Genomic DNA, 21,420 nt, shown 5'->3' with positions numbered 1-21,420 from the left:
ATGCTTTGAACAATGTTTATTCATGCTGTTAGATAATAATTTCAACTGTTAGCCATACTCTTAGGCAACCATTTCAACACTTTATTAACTTTTCACCATTACTCATTTATTTTATTTGTTCATGGACTCCTTGTTGATGACTAGTTCAACTGCTTATCCATTATTTTAATTCAACCGTTCAGCGGTCCTCCCAAACCTCATTAGGTTTGGCGACACCATGTAATGCATTTTTGCCTGTTTACTTATGGTAAAATCTCATTAGAAACAGATTTTTTTTTTATGGAAACAGAGAATATTACTGCACAAAGCAAAGTCTCTCTCATTGGACATATGTCCAACACAAAACCAAACCAAATTCCCCTACTGGTGCTTCCAAATTCTCATGCTGGCGTTTCTGTGTTTCAGGCGATGGGAACCCAAAAGAAAGCAGTCCTTTCATCAACAGCAGCGCAGCCACCGATGCAGAAAAGAGCCAGCAGTACGATGGCAAGAACATGGCTCTGTTTGAGGTGGGGATGGTCCTCAGTCGCCAGTGATGGTGGTGGCTGTGATAGTTATATATGAGCAGGAGATCTGCAGGTCTAATGTAACCATGTGTGTCTGTGTTCATGCTGCAGGAGGAGATGGACACCAGTCCAATGGTCTCCTCTCTGCTCAGTACTCTGGCCAACTACTCCAACTTGCCAACTGGCAGCAAAGAGCACGAAGAGGCCGAGAATAATGAGGAGGGAGCACGTCCATCTAAAAAACCTGTCAAGGTAGAGTCCTGTGTGTGATCCATCCATCCCCACCCTGTAGAAATAAACAAGCAACTTCATTTAGTATTCAGTGTATTGAAGGAAGTAAAAAACCTGACATTCACATCAGAGAGGAAAGGTTACATTTATTCTTAAATAGCCATGTCTCCAAGGTTTGGCCTTAATTAGAAGTTTGAGATCAATCGCTATATGTCAAGGAAAAATGATCAAATAATGGTACAAGATTATAAAATGTTACTGCTGTCATGTGCCTGCTCCTATGTGGAGAGTGTCTTTAAATCGTTTTCAAGTTGCTTATTAACCAAAACTAAAGACTATTCATTTAAATGCAGGTCAACATTTTATGTTATGAACTTAGAAGCTATACATATGTAAAATTTGAAGTTTGTCATGAATATTAAACCAACCAGAAACGATTATGATCGTGCCAAGACAATAACAAAATACCTTTTCCATCCCAATATATGCCAATAAAATGGTTTTATTTAATTTAACTGCCTTTAAAATGTAGTTTTATGAAATGGAAAGAAAAATTAAAACATTTTAGCTCATATATTCAGGTTCAGGCTGCAAGGTGGCTCAGTGGTTAGCACCGTCGCCTCGCAGCTAGAAGGTCATCAGTTCGCATCCCAGTGAGGACACCGGGATCTTTCTGTGTGGAGTCTCCATGTTCTCCCCGTGCAGCGTGAGTTCTTTCCAGGTTCTCCAGCTTCCTCCCACACAGTCCAAAACATGTTGAGGTTAATTGGTGATTCTAAATTGTCCGTAGGTGTCAATGTGAGTGTGCTTGGTTGTCTGTCTCTAAGTGTGGCCCTGTGATAGACTGGTGACCTGTCCAGGGTGTCCCCTGCCTTCGCCCTGAGTCAGCTGGGATAGACTCCAGCCCCCCTGCGACCCTAGTGAGGATTAAGCGGTGTGTAGATAATGGATATTCAGTTTCTCAAGGCATAAAACAGGTGGCATCCTCTTAAATGTAATCCATTAGGCTTTGTCATTAAAAGGGAGTTTGTAAAACAAAGAAATAAAACAGCCACTACAAGGTAAAATGTTAGTGTGCATTTTGTGATGACACAAAGTTTGCAAAGTTTCATGCATTTTTGCAACACTTGGTCTCCTGATAACTTAAATTAGAACTTGTAATAGTCTATTTTCCTTCAACTTCTATTATCATTTATTGATTTGAACTGTCGGTGGTTGTGTTTTACATGTTCTTTTCTTTGTCAGCATTGTATCTATCGATCAACACCACATTTATAAAATAAATTCATTTTAGTGTGCATCTTGGAGTTTGTATTTCAGGCATACACAGAACCCTGTTCTTGCAGCATGGATGTGGGTTGTGCAGCTTTCAACTTAATCCAAACAACAAAATTTTACAAGAGAGAGGAAAAAAACACTTCAGCAGATGAAATGAAAACCAGACTGCACTACAGCAGTGGCATTGTGTGAAATTATTGTCTCTTTTAGCCTATTTTATAGGAGCTTGTAAAAGAAAGAATAAAAGGAAACCTTAAGACAATAAAAGGTGAAAAGTTCTACCCTGAAGTAAATCCAACACGACATGACAGTCCAGGTTTCTGTGTTTTTATTGTTCTGAATGTTAATCCCATGTAATAAATATTTTCACAGAATCTCTCTGATTTTCAGGGAGAATAGTAATGGAGTTGTTGTTTCAGACTTTTTTTTTTTGCTGCTTTAACAGATGTCTGTGGTTTTATTTTATTTTATTTGCTCTGCTTAATCCGGTAATTTTTCATATGAAAGGGTTAACCACATTTCGTGCATCCTATCTTGGCTTTACTCTAGTTTGTCTGCAGTGGTTTACTTTGGCTGTCTAGCACTGCTCAGCCTTAACATGTAACCAGAGGCCATTAGAGGATCCGAACCGGAACAGCACAAGCCCAAACAAAAGCAAAGGACGCAGAACATCTCTGTGCTCTGAAACTCATAAAATAACCGACTATAGCAGGAATTCAAATGTAACGCATATACTTAGCAATAATAGTGATGAACTTGCTTAAAGACAGGTGTTTGTGGGTAGATTTTAGGCTGAAGAAATTCCTTTGTTTGTCATGAGAATAGAGTGCATAGAAATTGTGTTTTATTGCTGACTTCAAAGGATTCAAATATAAAAAAAAAAATTGATGACAAGCAAGCATCATCCTTAACAAAAGGAATCCTATGTCAGTGCAAGACATGAAAGGCCAGCTTCACCAACACTGGGGCAAAAATAATGATTTCCAGTATGTACAGAATGTACCGCTCTAATAGAAGTCAGACCATGGCATGCTCTAATTGTGAACAGACTTGAAGCGTACAATAGAAGACAGCGAGGGCGATACTGTAGCCGAGCTGTTCGTGGAGATTTGCGAAGCAAAGAAGACTAATAAAGATTGTTTTATGATGTGTTTCATGGTTTTCCCTTATAAAATCATCATGTACAAGCTGCACTGTGCGAAAAAAAAAAAAACCCACTGGAAGGTCCTGAGGTTATTCATCTGCAGCCAGTGTGCTCATTAGCTGAAGCTTCGTGACATACGACTGCCCTCAGAGTGTGACTGACTTGGAGTTTTAAATCATTTTCCCACCAAACTTACTTAAGAGCACCAGCATATTGCAGGAAACATGACAACCATAAAAATTCCTTTCAAGTGATGTGTTGATAGAGGTTTTTAAGGCTTTTAAGGAAGGAAGACCAGGGGTAAAAAAAAAAAGAGTTAACACCTAATGTTCTCTAAACCCTTTGAACACTGTAGCCCGCTATACCGGTCTGCACCTTTCACCCCGTCTACCTTGCAGCCTGGTATACGGCGACTTTCTGTTACATTCATTGTCTATCAGTGGGAGTCCCCATGTGTGAACAAGTGATTCAGTCATGAAATAAATCATGCAAACAACAATAATGACTGCATACAGGGTTCTCACCAGCATCATGACAGCGTATCGGCCTGTTACGCTGCTGCCTGAAAACAGTAGGCTGCAAATTGGGCCGATACGTTGTTTTCAAGAGTGCATAACTGGAAAATATTAAACAACAGGCACCAATGGAGTTTCACTACTGTTGTCTTCGCTGCTATTCGTTAGCGTATTCGCCGCTATGCAAAACCTACATCTAAACAGGATGAGAGTAACACCTCAACCATTATTGGAGGACGCAAGGCGTTAAAGCAGAGACAATCAGACACATTTTGTACATCTGCACACGCATTTGTGCTTTTTTTGTGAAATAAATCCTGCAAAAGACAGTCAGAGCAACATTAGGATTTAAGCTGAGTCACCTCAAAGAAACTGCAGTTCTTGCAGTCAGTGTTTCCCCCTGTGGACAAAACACGAGCAGTGACTTTCATCTGCCCGTTCATCTTTCAGTTCCTTTTCGTCACACGCGTCTCCTCATTTAGCGCTCTGCAGGCTTTAAATGAACCCTTCAGACTTCAGAAGGAGGACAAGGACAACTTATTTGCTTCACTTGTTCTGTTTTCTGGTGTTTTTTTAATAGTGTTAGAACCACATTATTGAATTAAACCAAACCAAAATCAGTAGTTACATGTAACAATATGTTTTAGTTTGAGCTGCTCTGGTCAGTCACATATGGTTGGATTTTCTGCTGCACTACCTCAAGATCAGAGTCAAAAGGTTCAAGGTAATCAGATCATAACCTTCCTTTGAAAATGTTCATGTGAAAAGAACATAATCCTTTCTCACATTTGGCTTTTTGTTTCCTGTTTTCCAGGCGCCTCAGTTGGGCACTCTGATGGGAGTTTACTTGCCGTGCATCCAGAACATTTTCGGCGTGATCCTCTTCCTGCGGATGACGTGGATGGTCGGCATCGGAGGCGTCTTCGGCTCATTCATAATCGTCTTCATGTGTTGTTCTACGGTGAGTAAAAGCTGCACATGTTCTTGCTGTTTGCGTATTTGAGGTTTCAACACGGACTCTTTTTTTTGTTTTTTTTGCTTTAACCATAATGGCTGTTCACCGCTCAGAAACAGATGCTTAATTAAAACATGCCTGATAAAAACACAACAGTAGATCTATAAAACATCTGTGCACAACATGAATCAGTGCAACAGCCCAATGGTTAGGGAAAGTGTGATTGCAAGCTGTAATGATACGTAACAGGCTGCATCCATTTGATTCCCATCATGCAGATGTTGAAGGTGACACATTAAATCCTGGCACTAACACCTCAAAATCACCACAACACAGCCTCTGTTCTTTTCTTGTCCTGGCTGAATAAAACTACCACAAAATAGCAAACAGGTGAATGGTGCTCATTGTCAGTTAATGTAGTACGTTTTCATCTCGGGCCATGTGACCCACTCACAGACATGAGTCAGTGTCCTTCACTTCCCCAAGGCCTCACTGTCGGCCCCCCTGCCGCTTTTTCACAACCCCGTAAACCTTCTCTGTTGTCTGCTACTGCGTTTCAGACAATGCTCACAGCAATCTCCATGAGTGCCATTGCAACAAATGGAGTCGTACCAGGTGAGCGGATACCCGACATTATGTGTTAGTGTGTTTGTGTGCGACAGAGCGGCGCCCTGACTCTTCTGTGTGTGTGTGTGTGTGTGTGTGTGTGTGTTTGCGACTCACAGCTGGAGGTTCGTACTACATGATCTCTCGCTCTCTGGGGCCTGAGTTCGGCGGCGCTGTTGGGATCTGCTTCTACCTGGGCACCACGTTTGCAGGTGCCATGTACATTCTTGGCTGCATTGAAATTTTGCTGGTGAGTAGATTTTAATCAGTAAGTAGTTCACTTACGTTGCCCTGCATGTTGGCAGCCCTCAGCCCTTTTCACCTCATGTGTTTTGCAACACCATGACAGAAAAAGCACAGATGCAACTCATAACTAAATATTTAAGGCTGCATTCCATTTAGGTGCGTCAGTTTCAAGGTCTGTTCCTGATCCTTGCATGGAACAGACACTTTATTAACTTAAGTGCCTACACCTGTGACCTTCCTGCAGAACATGTCGCAGTGAAACAAAGCTCATCAGTGCACATCTCCGACAGATCATAATAATGTCACCCTGCTCGTTAAAGTCGCACTTCAAAGAAATAAACTGTTAGAACCAGCTGTGCTACGCCACCCGGACTAAGGATTTGTTAAACGGTTGTTACCGTTTCTTAGAATTTTACTGTGGCTAGTACAGTGAGCTACATAACAGCAGAGGGGAGCGGAGATGCACACTCTCTGATTTAAACCCTGACGAAAAAAGAATTTAACAAAACATTATAAAAGTTTGTTTCTTTGATTTAAAAAAAAAAAAGAAAAAAAAGGTGAGCCTATGTTCATGAATGCATTGATGGAGAAGTTAGTTAGTTTTATTGGAAAGAAACATCCAACAGTCAAACATTACATTTTTGTGAGCTGCTGACTATATGTGGAAGATAAGTAGTAAATATCTTAAAACATGTTTATTAATTTATACACACACACACACACACACACACATATATATAGTGAATGTGATGATCTTATTATTTTTTACAAATGTAATTTTTCTTTAAACATTACAGGTGTCTTTTTTAGCCATTATTTTACATACTTTTTTTTAAACTCTCATTTGGCCTGTATGAATGATTAAATATTATAATCATTTGGTTATAAATCATTTGGTTTCACTTGTTTTCTTGCTAATCAGTCATTTTCATCATTCATCTGTTTATTCACATTATGTAATTGGACCAAAGTTAACTGGACGTTTTTAACTGCCTGACGTCTCAGTCATTGGTATGTGTTTATCTACAGAACCATTCTGGGTATTATTTCTTCCTATTTGTCTTGTTCTAACAAGAAAACATGGAAGTCACAATCTCCGGTCTGTGGATACTCTGCAATTTGTTGTCTCCAAACTACGATCTGAACGGGGCAAGAAAGCATTTAGGTTTTCTGCACCTAATGCTTGGAATAAATTACAATCTTCATCTCAGCTTCAAGCCCTTGTTACACTGAATGAGTTTAAAGTTTGGGTGAAATCATTACGGTCTACCTTGCAAGCGTTATATTATTATTATATTATTATTGTTTTGAATGTGGCTATGCTGCTGCCCTCTTGGCCAGGTCTCCCTTGTAAAGGAGATCTCTAAATAAATGCTAAATAGAAAAAATGTAACACTCGTAATAAAAATGGAAATGTGTTGATAAGTTATTTAAGTCATTAAATCACTTAACTGACAAAAAATGTTTCTCAAAATTTCTCAAAAACAAAGTCAAATACATTCAGCCCTGTAGTTTAAAACACAAATACATATTTATTATTGTAATCCAGAAGAGGCCCGTGTTTGTAGGCGCTACAGTAGAATCAACGTCAAGAAGCATCGGCACCATAAGACAAAAAATCCCACTTTTGTCAGGATCACAACACACAAGTACAAGAAATTGTTTCATTATGTTGAATAATTATCTCATTGCAAGATAATATTTGTAAATTTTACAATGACAAATTGTTGCTATAATGAGACAATAAAGTAAAAATGGGCTATCACTGCTGTAATTCAGAAATACAGCATTTAAATGAACCTGTAACACAAAAGTCTTTCTTCCTTTTGCTTTAGAATACAATGCAATTTTGCACATTGTTTAATTTTCCACATATTTCTTCTACTTCCTTCTCCATCCTCCTTCTTTTCTCTCCACTGCTTCAGATTTATATTGTTCCTCAGGCAGCCATCTTTAAGATCGAGGGCCTGGAGGGGCCAGAGGCAGAGGCGGCTCTGCTCAACAACATGCGCGTTTACGGCACCATCGTTCTGAGCTTCATGGCGCTGGTGGTGTTCGTGGGGGTCAAATATGTCAACAAGCTGGCTCTAGTCTTCTTGGCCTGTGTCATCCTCTCTATTGTGGCTGTTTACGCCGGTGTCATCAAGACCGCCATCGACCCCCCTGTCTTCCCGTAAGCGACTCATTCATTCACTGTCAGAAACATCGGCAGATGTCAGATTTTACTACATGACAGTGATGCCTTTTGCCGACTGTCTCCGCAGCGTCTGCCTCCTTGGAAATCGAACTCTAGTCTCTAAAGGATATGATGTGTGCGCAAAGGTGATCGAAATAGACAACGACACCATCACCACCAAACTGTGGAGATCCTTCTGTGATTCTGAGTTCCTCAATGCCACGTGTGACGACTACTTCACCAACAACAATGTGACAGAGATACAGGGAATCCCGGGGGTCACCAGCGGCATCCTGGCAGGTACATTTTCAACGTAGACCACCTTCTGTCACCCATCAGAACCACGGTGGGCACAGAAGTCAGTGAACTTGTCTCGTTTTGTTTGTGATGGTCTTTCCCACTCTCTTACCCAGAAAACCTGTTTGGTAACTATCTGGAAAAAGGGATGATTCTGGAGAAGCGCGGACTTGCTTCGGATTCAGATCCAGACAGTTCCCCAACAAACTCCAACCGCTACGTCCTGGCTGACATCACCAGCTTCTTCACCCTGCTGGTGGGGATATACTTCCCATCTGTCACAGGTCAGCATCAGATCAGTCCACTGAAGAGACAAAGGGCTCCTCATCTGGTTGAAGGCCCGTCCTTAAAAGTTGCTTTTATCTATATTACTGTGTGGATTCCATTTGATATGTTCGTGGTAGAGAAATACTGATTTATCACCAGACTGTACACTTCACGTCCTGGCCACTGATCAATTCTGCATCTTTCAACTTTTAGTGTTGCTTTGGTTCAATCTCATCACTTCAGTCTATGTCATTGTCATGCACAGCAAACAGCTTTCTTCAGTTAAAGAGCTTTAAAAACTGACTGTAACGTACTGGGGCTGTGCCAAACACCAGGTGGATGAAGAGAACTGACAAACATGTTGGAGCATTTAGCCTCTGTAGAGCCTCATATATTTTTAGGGGTTTGTAGAGACCATTGGACTTACATTCTGGTGGTAAAAACAACTTCAAATGAAGGTTAATGATAATTTTGTGCTTGCTGGATGTGTAAACATGTTTGCTAACAAGTTTTTGTTTTGGGTTTTTTTTTAAGCAAGTTTGCATTTACAGCTTGTTTTTACTGCCCCCATGTGGACAAAAAACTGTCATTTCCACTTTAATGTAAATTAAGCTGAGCAAGTTCTTGGTGTAATTTTGTGAAACCTGCTGACTGATTCACTCAGGCTCACCACTACACTCACTTTGCATGCTCTTTTCTCTGCACTCTAAGAAATGCTGGATATTAACAGTTGTATGACTATTAACAGAAAATTGTAGATGATTCACAAGTGGATTTGTTTGTATGCTTAGAGGTTTTTTAAAAATCCCTCTCATTTTAGCTCAGTATTTTAACAGGAATGTGACACATATGTAGTTTAAAAAAAAAAAGTTTTTATCACATGTATTTCAATTTTTTTTAACAAGAGATAAAAGTTCCCATAGTTGCCATAGGTACATCATTAACTAACATTAACTTTTTTTTGCTTTGTTTTTGTTTTTTCAATTGGAAATCACGTTGTCACAACAGCTGGTGTCTAAAATTATCTATTTAAATAATGCCGACTTGATGTGACAGTGACTAAGTACTCGTCTCACTCCTTTGCCGTCATGTCTGTCGCCACACATCTCACCTAAAAGCTGTGCTCTCACTTTCCCTTTCTGCTTTTCATATAACATTCAACTTCTCCTCAGCATCCACCTGCATATCCTGTCTTTATGTTCCACTAGATGGGAGCTTATAAGATGAATGTTCCCCGCTCCCTGCTGTAGGTTCCTTTAGAGAGTATTCACTTTATTCACATAATAATCTATATCACATGGGTTTCCAATCAGATTCATGGTATGTCGACTAATACCGCATCTCCATAGACTTAATATAAACGTCAGTCTTTATCCCTGATAAAGTAAATGTAGTTCCAGTTTGCATCAAGCGGTATTCATTTAATATTATGTAACTTTAAATTCCTCCGTTGTGTAACACTCACCTCAGCAGATTCAGCATGTTTGCACTGAAAACGGTGATCATGGTGATACTGGTTACCGGTTTACAGAGAACAAACGATGAGGGAGAAATAATCTGAAAGCACAAAGCTTCTCAATATTTCACCTCGTTCCTCTCACAGGCATCATGGCCGGCTCCAACCGCTCCGGAGACCTGCGTGATGCTCAGAAGTCAATCCCCATCGGCACCATTGCAGCCATCACCACCACATCGACTGTGTGTATCCTTCACTGAGCCAAAGCTGATAAAAAATGAATCCAGAAGTGCAGACAGACGAATGTGGCTTTACACCTTTTCCCTGTTATCATTGAAACCGTGTCAAGTATTGCCAGATTCTTAACACTCTTTTCCCAGATATCTCATGTGTGGTGCTGTTTGGTGCTTGTATAGAAGGAGTGGTCCTACGAGATAAGTAAGTCAAATTATGCACATTTGTGTTGCTCTCAAGTATCTAGAAACATTTTGTCTATTTTGCTATTTATCAACTCATATCATTTTCTATTAACCAACCCTAAAATCTTTCCCTTTCAAATGTTGCATGAACACTTGTCTTAAGGTTAACAAGGAACAGCTGGAGCTTCCTTTCTATATCTATTTCTTAATTTACGGACGTTGTGGACTTCCAGATTTCGTGTCTAGATCTAAAAGCAACCGTTTAGTTTATGAGCTTGAGATCACATTTTTAGCCATCACATGCCTACTAAAAAACTCTGCAGCTTAAACCATATGCAAAGAAAAGGTAAATCATGGGCAGTCTCATGATCCAACACATGACAAAGCTGCTTTTTTTCTACCTCTGTCTGAAAGGAACCAAGAATTTTAAGTGTTAAATCTTAATATTGGCGTAACTGTGTGAAAGCAGAAAGCTCAACAGGTGAGTAAAAGGAAAATGCTGCAAACAGTCATTACGTCACAGTTTGTACCTTTAAATTAAGTCATTGCACCTCTATTCAAATCCATATCAGTATGCAACAGTAAGTACAGACACTACTTGCTGGTTTGTTTACAAGGTTGGATTAAGACAGTTTTGTGTTTACGTTCTTCCTTATCTGAGATGTTGATGGTCTGTGAATCACAGAAGAGCTGAGAACAGTGTTACAGTTACAGTGCTAAGATTCAGATGCCTTCATACATGCACTGAACCACTCAAGAACATTAACGTTACCACCTGGCTCTGCAGGTTTGGTGAAGGAGTCAACGGCAACCTGGTGATTGGTACGCTGGCGTGGCCTTCTCCATGGGTCATTGTGTTCGGCTCCTTTTTCTCCACCTGCGGAGCTGGACTTCAGAGTCTGACAGGAGCTCCACGTCTCCTGCAGGCCATCTCAAGGGACGGCATCATCCCTTTTCTTAGAGTGGGTGTTCAGTAGCATCCAAATCCATTTCTTTCTTAAAAGCAGATAATGTGATTTAAATTTTATTTCCATTGCACTTACTTAGTCCTTTTGTGTGGTTGCAGGTGTTTGGTCATGGCAAAGACAACGGGGAGCCTACCTGGGCGCTTCTTCTCACAGCGAGCATCTGTGAGATTGGAATCATTATCGCCTCCCTGGATGCAGTCGCTCCCATCCTCTCCATGTAAGGACAACAGCTGTCATGTTCATTGCTGAGCAGGACCGCTGTAATTAAAGATCTTTCTCACTCTCTACTGACTTCACTTTGTCTTTTTTTCTGTCTTGCCTCATCTGTCCCTGTTTCTTCAGGTTCTTCTTGATGTGCTACATGTTCGTCAATCTTGCCTGCGCTTTGCAGACTCTGCTGAGGACGCCCAACTGGAGGCCTCGTTTCAAGTTCTACCACTGGTGAGTTTGTGTGTCAGAGGTGAAAACTTTCCAAACTAAAGGTGTCCTGTGTGAAAGAGCAAAAACTACATTTAAATGAAGTGTTACTCATCAGAATGCAGCGTCTGTTCTGAAGGCCTAACAAACGTGTTTCTTTCACTCTAAAGCATATTTGCAAATCAGGTTTTTCAAAGACATTGTCAATCCTGGACCGATCCTAACATATGATGCATCGTATAAATGTGTTGCCTGCGCTTGATCTACTGGGAAGTTTATTAGGTGCTGGAGTGTGTGTGGGTGGCCCTGCCTATTTGGAGCGTTTTGGCTTCCTGGGCTGTTAAAGGTCCAACTCACTGCGGCTCCATTTGGTTCAGTTTGCCATGCCTTACAACACCTCTCACTACAACCATACGTCCACAGATAAACCACTGGTGCCACTAATTAACAGACACCATATGCTTTATTCTTTAATAGATGCTCGCTGGCATTTTTGCATATCTTTTCCTATTTTTGTTAGTAAAGGCCTATTTGGTGGGTGATGACGGTTTGGAGGCTTGTCTCAGCACTGTGAATGAAATAACGTACTATTTACTCCTTGCTGTTTGCATTATGATTAGTAGTAAACATTTGCTTTCTTTTCATGGCCATAAGTGAATTCTTACATGAACAGATTTCTTGTCAGTCAAAAGCAAGATTTGCAGATGTTTATGATTTTCTCAAGTTTTGGTACTCAAATGTGCACGAGCTGTAATGTCACGTAGCAGCTGATCAAACTGTGACACAACTTGACATCCACTTTCTTTTTAATGTCTTATTTCACTTAGATATGTCCCATTCCTTCTTTTTGTACCATGACAAACCCTTCCAAAGTCACTGACGCATGCACAAAAGCTCAGGTCAGTCTTGGGTTGGAGATTGAAATTCATCGATTGATACCTAACAGCTTACAGTTCTCTTCCTTACTGCCTTTGCTGGCACATTGCTGCAGAGTCATGTAATAAAAAATATATATATATAAACATTACATGAATAATACCAAACATGCTTTTGAGTCATGATTATTTAATGGTACTTAAGATTTGAAGAAGGATTTGAACTCTTTGCTTACAGACGTACTGCCTTGCCTGCATTGACACAAACAGCAGGCAGCTATAAGATGCTGTGTTCACCTGAATCACTATGAGAAGCTGAAACTTCTTTGTCTGTCTTCCAGGATGAGTTTAGTGGCATCAGTCTAAATACTAAACTTCCTCTTTACAAAGTGTCGTCATTGTTGTGTTTCAACCATTCGTGTGAAACTGGCAGGAATTAGACCAAACATGTGGCCGTCCTGTCCCCCCACAGGGCTCTGTCTTTCCTGGGTATGAGTCTGTGCCTGTCGCTCATGTTCATCTGCTCCTGGTATTACGCCATAGTGGCCATGGGCATTGCCACCTGCATCTACAAATACATTGAGTTCTGTGGGTGAGTAATTATGGCAGACAGGACTTTTACTAGAGTTGTCTTTGTGAAAAGCCATACAGTCATGGGTCGTGATACTCTGTAAACTAACCCATTAATCTGCTGTGAGACAGGGCTGAGAAGGAGTGGGGTGATGGGATTCGTGGGATCTCGCTCAGCGCTGCTCGCTTTGCTCTGATGAGGCTGGAGGAAGGCCCGCCACACACCAAGAACTGGAGGTCAGTTTAGTCCAACTAAATGCTTTAAAGCGCTCGTTTTGAGTTATTATATTTTATTATAATATTTATTATAATATTTGATATATATATTTCTTCTTTTTCTTTTTTTTAATGCTGAAAAGTTGGTTTTTGCTTGCGGATTTGTCACTAACTTGTTTGGCTGCTTTGTCTGTTGTCAGGCCTCAAATCCTGGTTCTGGTCAGTGTGGATGCTGAGCAGAATGTGGAGCAGCCTCGTCTGCTCTCTCTGACCAATCAGCTAAAAGCAGGGAAAGGCCTGACCATCGTCGGCACATCGGTTCAAGGAACCTTCCTTGACAATTATACTGAAGCCCAGAGGGCAGATCAGGTCTGTAAAACACATCTGAACTTGTGGCGCATACACAGTGGATTTATGTCACCCAACTTTACTGCACGTCCAACAGACATTTTAAATGACTGCCCTTCTCTCTCTGCGTCTTTGCAGTCTTTACGCAAGCTGATGGAGGCAGAAAAGGTGAAGGGCTTCTCTCAGGTGGTCATCTCCTCCAACCTGAGAGATGGGACGTCCCATCTGATCCAGGTTGGAGGACTCGGAGGTCTGAAGCACAACACTGTGATGGTCAGCTGGCCCCGTAACTGGAAACAGCCCGAGTGCCACCAGCAATTTAGAAACTTCATTGGTACGTCTCCTGGTGAAATACAGGAAAAGATATCTTAGGTGTTTGTGCCTGTATGCTGTCACCCTTTATTTGATCTCTGATGGCTTTCGATTTCTTTATAGAATAGTTAATCAATAACACAAATCAGTAATTAGAAGATGTTGAGCTTTTGTGGCAATAAATGTTAAGTTTGCATTTGCAGAACAGCTTAGCAAATAATTGTCTTTTAAGCGTAACCCTGAGGTTAATATCTCAGTCAAATCTTCAAAGTTTTTGGCAGTAACTTTTATATGAATCTTTTACGAGGTAGTTTTAGGTAGTTTTTGATGCCTACAGGCCCTCAGGAGAGTAGCATTAAATAAAGGGGCCTTTTAACTATAAGATTTTAGACTGTTTGAGATAAACGTTGCAACATCTGTGGTTTTCAGTCAGTGGTGTCCACCAATAGCCAGCTGGGTGCTTTGGCAACTGCTGTGATCCACATTTACAAGCCAGTCAATCATAATACAACACAAAATGCAAATACACTGACCAGTGGGACAAGATTTTATAAGATTTTGCACAGTGTGGCGTACAGCTATAGACGGATAGATATCTTTACTATCTCCCAGAGAAATTTGTTTTCACAGAACACTGTGTCATGCTTGCCTCAAGAAATACACTCAAGGTACATATTTGCACAAAGTCTAATGGTGTCCTACAGTCAATGACATAAATTCACTTATTTGAAGCCTAACCAATATTGTCTTACCATATGTTGTATAAAGAATACAAATTTGCAGAAGCCATGTTTTAGCTCATTCAGGAACAATGCTATCATTACATAGAGAGTGGATTTTTTCATTTTTAGCTGTAGATGCATTCTGCACATCTTGACCATGATTCTCTACACTAAACTTTAAAGTATTCCGGTTAAAACAGAATATTAGTTTGTATTAGTTGATAAGCAGTCATCATATTTTTCACCCTGATATCAATATCAGTGTCAGCCTCAATAATCCAAAATAGATTTGGGAGAAAAGTGATTATTTCACTAAACGTTTCCTTAATACTGTATAATGAAACTGATTTTTAAGAAGTCAGGTAACCCTTTTTCAGGCCGTTTGTTATCTCATATTTCTTCTGTCCCTTTGCAGAGGTAGTTAGAGAGACAACTATAGCCAGTCTGGCCTTGTTGGTTCCTAAGAACATCTCCAGCTATCCATCCAATGGAGAGCGCTTCACCGAAGGCCACATAGATGTGTGGTGGATCGTCCACGATGGAGGCATGCTGATGCTGCTGCCCTTCCTGCTGCGACAGCACAAGGTAGGAAACGAGACACTGTATTTACAAAGTTCAGTCTCACTTTGTTCAGAGAAACTCTTGCAGGACTTCATGTTTTGTGCCGCAGGTGTGGAGAAAGTGCAAGATGCGCATTTTCACTGTAGCTCAGATGGATGACAACAGCATCCAGATGAAGAAAGACCTCCTCATCTTCCTCTATCACCTGCGCATCGACGCTGAGGTGGAAGTGGTGGAAATGGTGAGAGATTTGTGTGGCAGATAATCATGACAGGTCACAAACATCCTGCAAAGAGAAGGTGTTAGAAGAAATAGTGTTCTGTTCTGAGCAAGCCAGTCTTTTGTCCAAAGACCAAAACATATTCATTATTACTATATGATGCTGTGTTTGTACTAGACATCCACATGATACACTGGACTTTTTTCTTCCTTCAAAGCATGACGGTGATATCTCAGCCTATACCTACGAGAAGACTCTGATAATGGAACAACGTTCACAGATCCTCAAACAGATGCATCTGACCAAGAATGAGATGGAGAGAGAGGTAAACCAGCAAAGTCTATATCATGCTGATGTTTTTATTATCACTCTGTGCACTTCAAATATTTGCAGAGTGGATTCATGTGTTTCCTCTCTATCACTACAGATTCAGAGCATTACAGATTCATCCCGTGGGTCCATCCGCCGTAAAAACCCATCTGCCTTGCGGCCCCAGCATAGCATTGAGGAGGGAGCAAGCGTGGCAGAAAAACCAGAGGAGGAGGTAAAGCTGCAAAGGCCCCTGTAGGAGCAAAACGTGACACTTACAATATTTATGTCCTCGCTTCTTCCACGCATCTTTTCTCCGGCTTCTGTTTATACTATTACGTGACAGGCCTGCTCCTTCAGCAGCTATCACAGCAGTGTTTCACTCTTTCCAGTGGGAGCTCAGTGATTTTTCCCCCTGGCCGCTGCCTCCCAGAGGTTCACCTTTACTGACAGGTGTCTCTTTTCTCTCCTTCACCCTGTCGCACTGTCATGTCGCGGTGTCCCTCTCTTAGTCTGTGGCTGTCTCCAACCCAAAACAGGTGCAGCTGATCCAGAGCAAGAATGCCTCCACACCGACCAGCCCCACAAGCCCCACGTCCCCTGCTGCACCCGCGGGGGGAGCTGCCACCTGGACCGACAGCAAGGGCCCAGATAAGGGGAAGACCCTTTCGGCAGCGACCCCACAGCAGGGCAAAGACCTCTTCAACATGAAGCCGTGAGTGACCCGGCTCAGCACGCCGCACGGAAAGCAGACATCACACACAACATACACATGAGGACGTGGGTCACAATATGTGTGAATATCGACCCATGTTCTGGGGCTGTAAACGGAGATGCGTTGTTCTGTGTGACAAACTTTGAACTAAAAGGCAGTAGAATGAAAAAAGAATAATTTCTAAGCTCTTGTTCTTTGTGTGTAGAAGATAAAGACATGGTAGCATTATATTTCTATTTCATTTGGGCTGGGTACATTTTTTTTGTTTAACATACTCGGCCCAAAAAAATTGACCTGTGCAAGCAACCACAGATTGTAAACAGTGTTTTGAGAGCAGCATTATAATTTGTATCCAGATAATGATAACATGATAGTGAACTGAGCATAACAACAAAACATGCTGGAATAATAAAGTCAGTGCATCAATGCAGTGGCCGAACAAGCACATTTGCTGAGTTTCGAACAAAAGTGAATGAAGATCACACCAAAACTAAACTTATACGCAGGAAATATAATGTGACCAAGACTTTACTGCTGTCCTCTGCAGCTCCATCTCGAGTCACCATAGATTCTAAACCGTGGTCGATTTTGGGTCATTGAGTCACATGCATAGACTTTGATTTAACCCTCTAAAGTCCAAGTAGTTTCTGGGCGTTTTACTGCTCCTGTCTCATTTTTACTCATTACTGGCTTATTTCTTACTGCAATATAAAGTCTTGCACCTCTATGGAAACAGCACGAACATGTTGAGACTGCAGAAATGTGTTTGGTGTGTCATGACGCAGATATAATAGGTTGAATCATGAAAAGTAGAACAAAGGATATATTTCAATTTTATTCTCAGATTTGGTTCATTTTACCAACAAAGCTATACATGATTCATTTTTTGTTTGTTTGCTGTTTGGAAGTTTGGAATTTGGCATTTTTTTGGCTATGATAAACAATTTAAATATTTATTTCTTATACGTTATTTCTTTTAGAAGATAGCGTACCTATCAAACCCACTGGTTGGTTTGGGGGTTCAAAAAAACTAAACCTTAACCAAATATTCTGCTTCATTACTAACGATAAAGAAACCAATAATTCACCAGTAAATGCAGCCCACTGTGTGAGCGCATCCTCTATGTAACTCTTACACATTACTGCTTTCTTCCAAACATGCTGCAGGGAATGGGAGAACTTGTAAGTATCAGCATTTTCTACATGTTGAGTGAGTTGAGCAGCTAAAGGGCTGATTGGTGAATCAAATTCACCTCGTGTGACCTGATGTTTCTCACACCAGGAACCAGACTGATGTCAGGCGCATGCACACAGCGATGCGGCTCAACGAGGTCATCATAAAGAAGTCCAAGGAGGCCAAACTTGTCCTGCTCAACATGCCTGGACCACCAAAGAACCGTGTGGGCAACGAAAACTGTATCCTTCATCTGTTCATACTCCTCCTGATTTGTCTTTGTGTGGTAGTTTGGATCATTGTGGTCCTACAAGAGGATATTCAACAAGGCAGCATAAACACATAAATATGTTAAGGTAAGAGGAGATAAAACTATGTTCAATCTGAAGGAAATTTCCACAAAAAACAAAATTCCATAACATGACAAATGCATTGCTTAGCTGAAAAGCAGTAAGATATCAGTATGATATGAAAGATTCAGGTGATAAAGATGAAGAAAAACTGCAACATAAGAACAGGGATTAAGCTATTTGTTATATATTAGAATTGAAACCAGTTATAGTACGAGTGATACACGAACACTTAAATGCCTTGTTCCTGATTTGACTGCTTGAATTGAATTTAATGCAGCAGAACCAAAAATATCTTTGTGGTCAAAACTGCACGTTCATTAAGAACGATGCAACTCGACCACCAGCACTTCAGTTCTCTACTATGTGTACAGTTTAGGTCAGTGGTTTACAGCCGAAGCCACTCCAAAGGATTAAACATGTATTTAATCCCAGTGATAAATGCTGGATGATATTGATAAATAATAGACAACTGTATTTCTTTAACCCTAATTAGTTTTTTAAATGAAACAAAACTCCTCTCTCATCTGCAACATGTGACAAGATGCTGTCACTTAACACAGCTTTTTGTGAAAGGCCTCACAAACCAAACCACAAACCAAGTTGGGAGCTTAAAAATAACTCCATACACTTATTTTATGTTGTTTTTGTGTAAAATCTGAAATGCAAAAAGTAAAAAACCCACAAGTGTAAAATAAATGTAGTGGCTGAAGAAGTAGAAAAAGTAAAAATCCATGTATAGCTGAGAGAAATGTGTAAATGGTTGAACTTACTAAATGGTGACACTTCAGTTGACTGAACAAAAGTATTTCTAACAATATTCACTAAAATATAGTAGTGTTTGATAATATCCAGCTTCTTGTCAGTTGAAATGAGCACATTTGGAGCATCATGATGAGTATTTTTCTTTTGACAGAGTTGCGTATTTATGAAATGCAGTACATTTTGCACAGTGTGACAAAGGCCTTGCGACTTGAATGCGTCCTCTGCTGCAGCATCAGCAGTGAAAAATGGTTTCTGGAGTCACGACATTGTTGGAATTTGTTGCGGTTTCCTTGGAAATGTCAACAGTTGTGTGTTTTGGCAGTCAAATACAACTGAATAATGGCAGCAGCAGCAGCCGAAAATGACAGAACGAGACCAAAGAAAAGTAGCAATTGTCACCAAACAGGTTTGGACCCAAGTGCAGACACAAGTACAGGCAGAGTCAAATCAAGATTTAACAGTTTATTTTAAAAAATTAACAAAACTTAAATCAAGGAACCTACGCTGTAGGGGGTGGAACTAAATAGTAAGCAACCAAACATAAAGCAAAAAGGGGCAAAACTAGAACATCACTAAAAAAAAAAATAAATCACTAACTAAACTAACAGTGGGACAAATAATGAAATAAGAAATACAGAAGGCTGATGTTAGCTAACAAAACAGGGGTACCCACAAAAAACTACAAGGGGAAGGGCAGACCGGCTGTGGGGAGAGGGTCATGATCAGGCAGGACAGGTCAGGGCGACAGGGCCTTGGCAATCATAGGCTGTAGGCAGGACTGGATGGTGGACAGAAAACCGAGAAGCAGCTGGAGAATCCAAGGCAGTGTGGAGATTTTTCATGGCATGGCAGCTGAGAAGCAGTGGCTGGGAAACAAGTAACTGAGTCAATGATCTGGCAAAGATTAGAGGGATGAGCTGGGTTTTATGGAGCAGTGGTGATTAGATCCAGGTGAGACAATTCCAGCAGCTGTCACTGATGGAGCTGATGAGTACTGACGGGGAGAGAGAAGGAGAATAGGGAGAGAGCAAGAGAGGCGAGGGCTGGGGCCAAGGCTGGGCGGTCAGGACAGCGATACGTGGAAATCAACTTTTAATGTGGTGTGTAAAATTTCTAAAAACTTTTAACAAAAAGTAACAGCGCTGCAACCTGTTCAACACCTAAAATCACTACTCTACACAATGGAAACATATTTCTTGGGTTTTCAGTTGTATCAATCAATCAAGTGCCGTGCCATTCAGTGTAGGTCAGGGGTGTCCAATCCCGGTCCTCGAGGGCCACAGTCCTGCATGTTTTAGATGTTTCCTTCTTCCAACACACCTGATTCAAATGATCAGGATCGTTATCAGGCTTCTGCAGAGCTTGATGATGAGCTGATCATTTGAATCAGGTGTGTTGGAAGAGGGAAACATCTAACACATGCAGGATTGTGGCCCTCCAGGACCAGGATTGGACACCCCTGGTGTAGGTGATCATTTCTCTCCATCCAGTCCGATCTTTTGCTTTCTGAGTTGTGACTGTTCCATGTGTAGCCATGATGTTAGTCCGTTTATTATTTTCATTCCCTGTCTGCCTCGTCCTCGCTTCCCATTAATTTTTACACTTGCGATAATATATTCCAGGGTCTCTTTCCTTATGATGTGTCCAAAAAAATGTTGCTTGCCGTTTCCTAATTTTGTTTTCAATTGTATGCAAACTTTTTTTTTTTACAAAAAAGAAGCTACACTCCTTTACTATGATTGTCTCTCAGACATGGAGTTCCTCGAGGTGCTCACTGAGGGACTCAATCGGGTCCTCCTGGTGCGTGGAGGTGGACGTGAGGTCATCACCATCTACTCCTGAAGGGCTTCTGTGGTCTTTTAGCAGCACCTACACGAACTCTCCTCCCTCTCTGTTATTCCAGGAAAATCCTGCCACACCCGTCCTGACTGCAGGGTTTTCAGGTGACACGTAGAACCAGCTGTGTCTGTTACCTTTTAACCACTAGAATACAACATCCACACAGTCACCTCCCTGCTTTTGGCCTGTCGGTTGACGGTTTAACTACAAAACAAAAGACCTCAAAAAAAAAAAAAAAACTTGTTCTCAGTAAACAGAAGGTTTTTAAATATTTATTTTCTTTTTCTGATTTGTGAAATCCACTTTCTGCTGTTAGCTTTTATTTCTCCTGTTTTAGCTCCTGGTCATCTGTGAAAGAGGAATGTTCTTTGTCATTTATTTTCCATCACTGAGTGTAGTTGTTATTTATGTATTTATTCATCTAACATGGTTGTTTTTGTCTGTTCTCGTCTTTCATAGTACGGCTGGTAACACACAATACTAGAGTATTGTCAGAAAATAATGATTTATGTTGGGAAAATCTTGGATGAGGACCTTCCTACGTCAATGTGATACACTTATATTCATTCATTTGAGTAATTAAAAAGCCAAAGTGGGAGCTGTTGGTTAATATGTACAAAAACGTAGACAGATATCTGTAATCATTTGAGTGCCGTGAAGGTGTGATAATGAGAACAGTGGCTCGTTCTTGTTATGACGAGGATTTATCTGTTATTTATTCATCAGTGAAGACAGAAATTAAAATGTAAAGGAAATGATTTAACAGATTATTATGATCTTAAACCTGATTGTTTGACTTTATAACCTGCTGTTGGACAGGGATCACTTTAAATACTCCACATTCACTCATTATTACTTGTTATAAATCCTTTGGCAGCTGTGTGTCCCAGAGAGCTGTGGTGCTGGTTGATCACTGGGGTCTTGAGCAACTCTCATAATAAAACATTCAAAAGTAAATTGGAA

General features: G+C 40.7%; 1 protein-coding gene across 2 annotated transcripts; it reads left to right on the top strand.

Moving 5' to 3' along the window:
• Nucleotides 1-494: 494 nt before the first annotated feature.
• Nucleotides 495-20,460, top strand: LOC103373756 (solute carrier family 12 member 5-like). Of its 2 annotated transcripts, none has more exons than XM_008303728.1 (25): nucleotides 495-509; nucleotides 618-758; nucleotides 4,489-4,635; nucleotides 5,190-5,244; nucleotides 5,355-5,485; nucleotides 7,407-7,654; nucleotides 7,746-7,957; nucleotides 8,071-8,238; nucleotides 9,825-9,923; nucleotides 10,058-10,115; nucleotides 10,884-11,058; nucleotides 11,163-11,281; nucleotides 11,407-11,505; nucleotides 12,829-12,948; nucleotides 13,059-13,163; nucleotides 13,343-13,511; nucleotides 13,629-13,824; nucleotides 14,940-15,109; nucleotides 15,195-15,326; nucleotides 15,523-15,630; nucleotides 15,733-15,849; nucleotides 16,154-16,329; nucleotides 17,497-17,511; nucleotides 17,612-17,745; nucleotides 20,369-20,460. In XM_008303728.1, the coding sequence occupies exons 1-25, from the start codon at nucleotides 495-497 to the stop codon at nucleotides 20,458-20,460; spliced, it is 3,201 nt and encodes a 1,066-aa protein (XP_008301950.1). The 2 variants fall into 2 exon arrangements, with proteins under 2 accessions (XP_008301950.1, XP_008301949.1); XM_008303727.1 differs by having other exon boundaries at nucleotides 16,127-16,329.
• Nucleotides 20,461-21,420: the final 960 nt, after the last annotated feature.

The sequence above is a fragment of the Stegastes partitus genome, unplaced genomic scaffold, assembly GCF_000690725.1.
Source record: "Stegastes partitus isolate 25-593 unplaced genomic scaffold, Stegastes_partitus-1.0.2 Scaffold2057, whole genome shotgun sequence".
NCBI lineage: Eukaryota > Metazoa > Chordata > Actinopteri > Pomacentridae > Stegastes > Stegastes partitus.
Note: the sequence above shows the minus strand (reverse complement) of the source record. Positions and strands in the feature narration are given on the sequence as shown.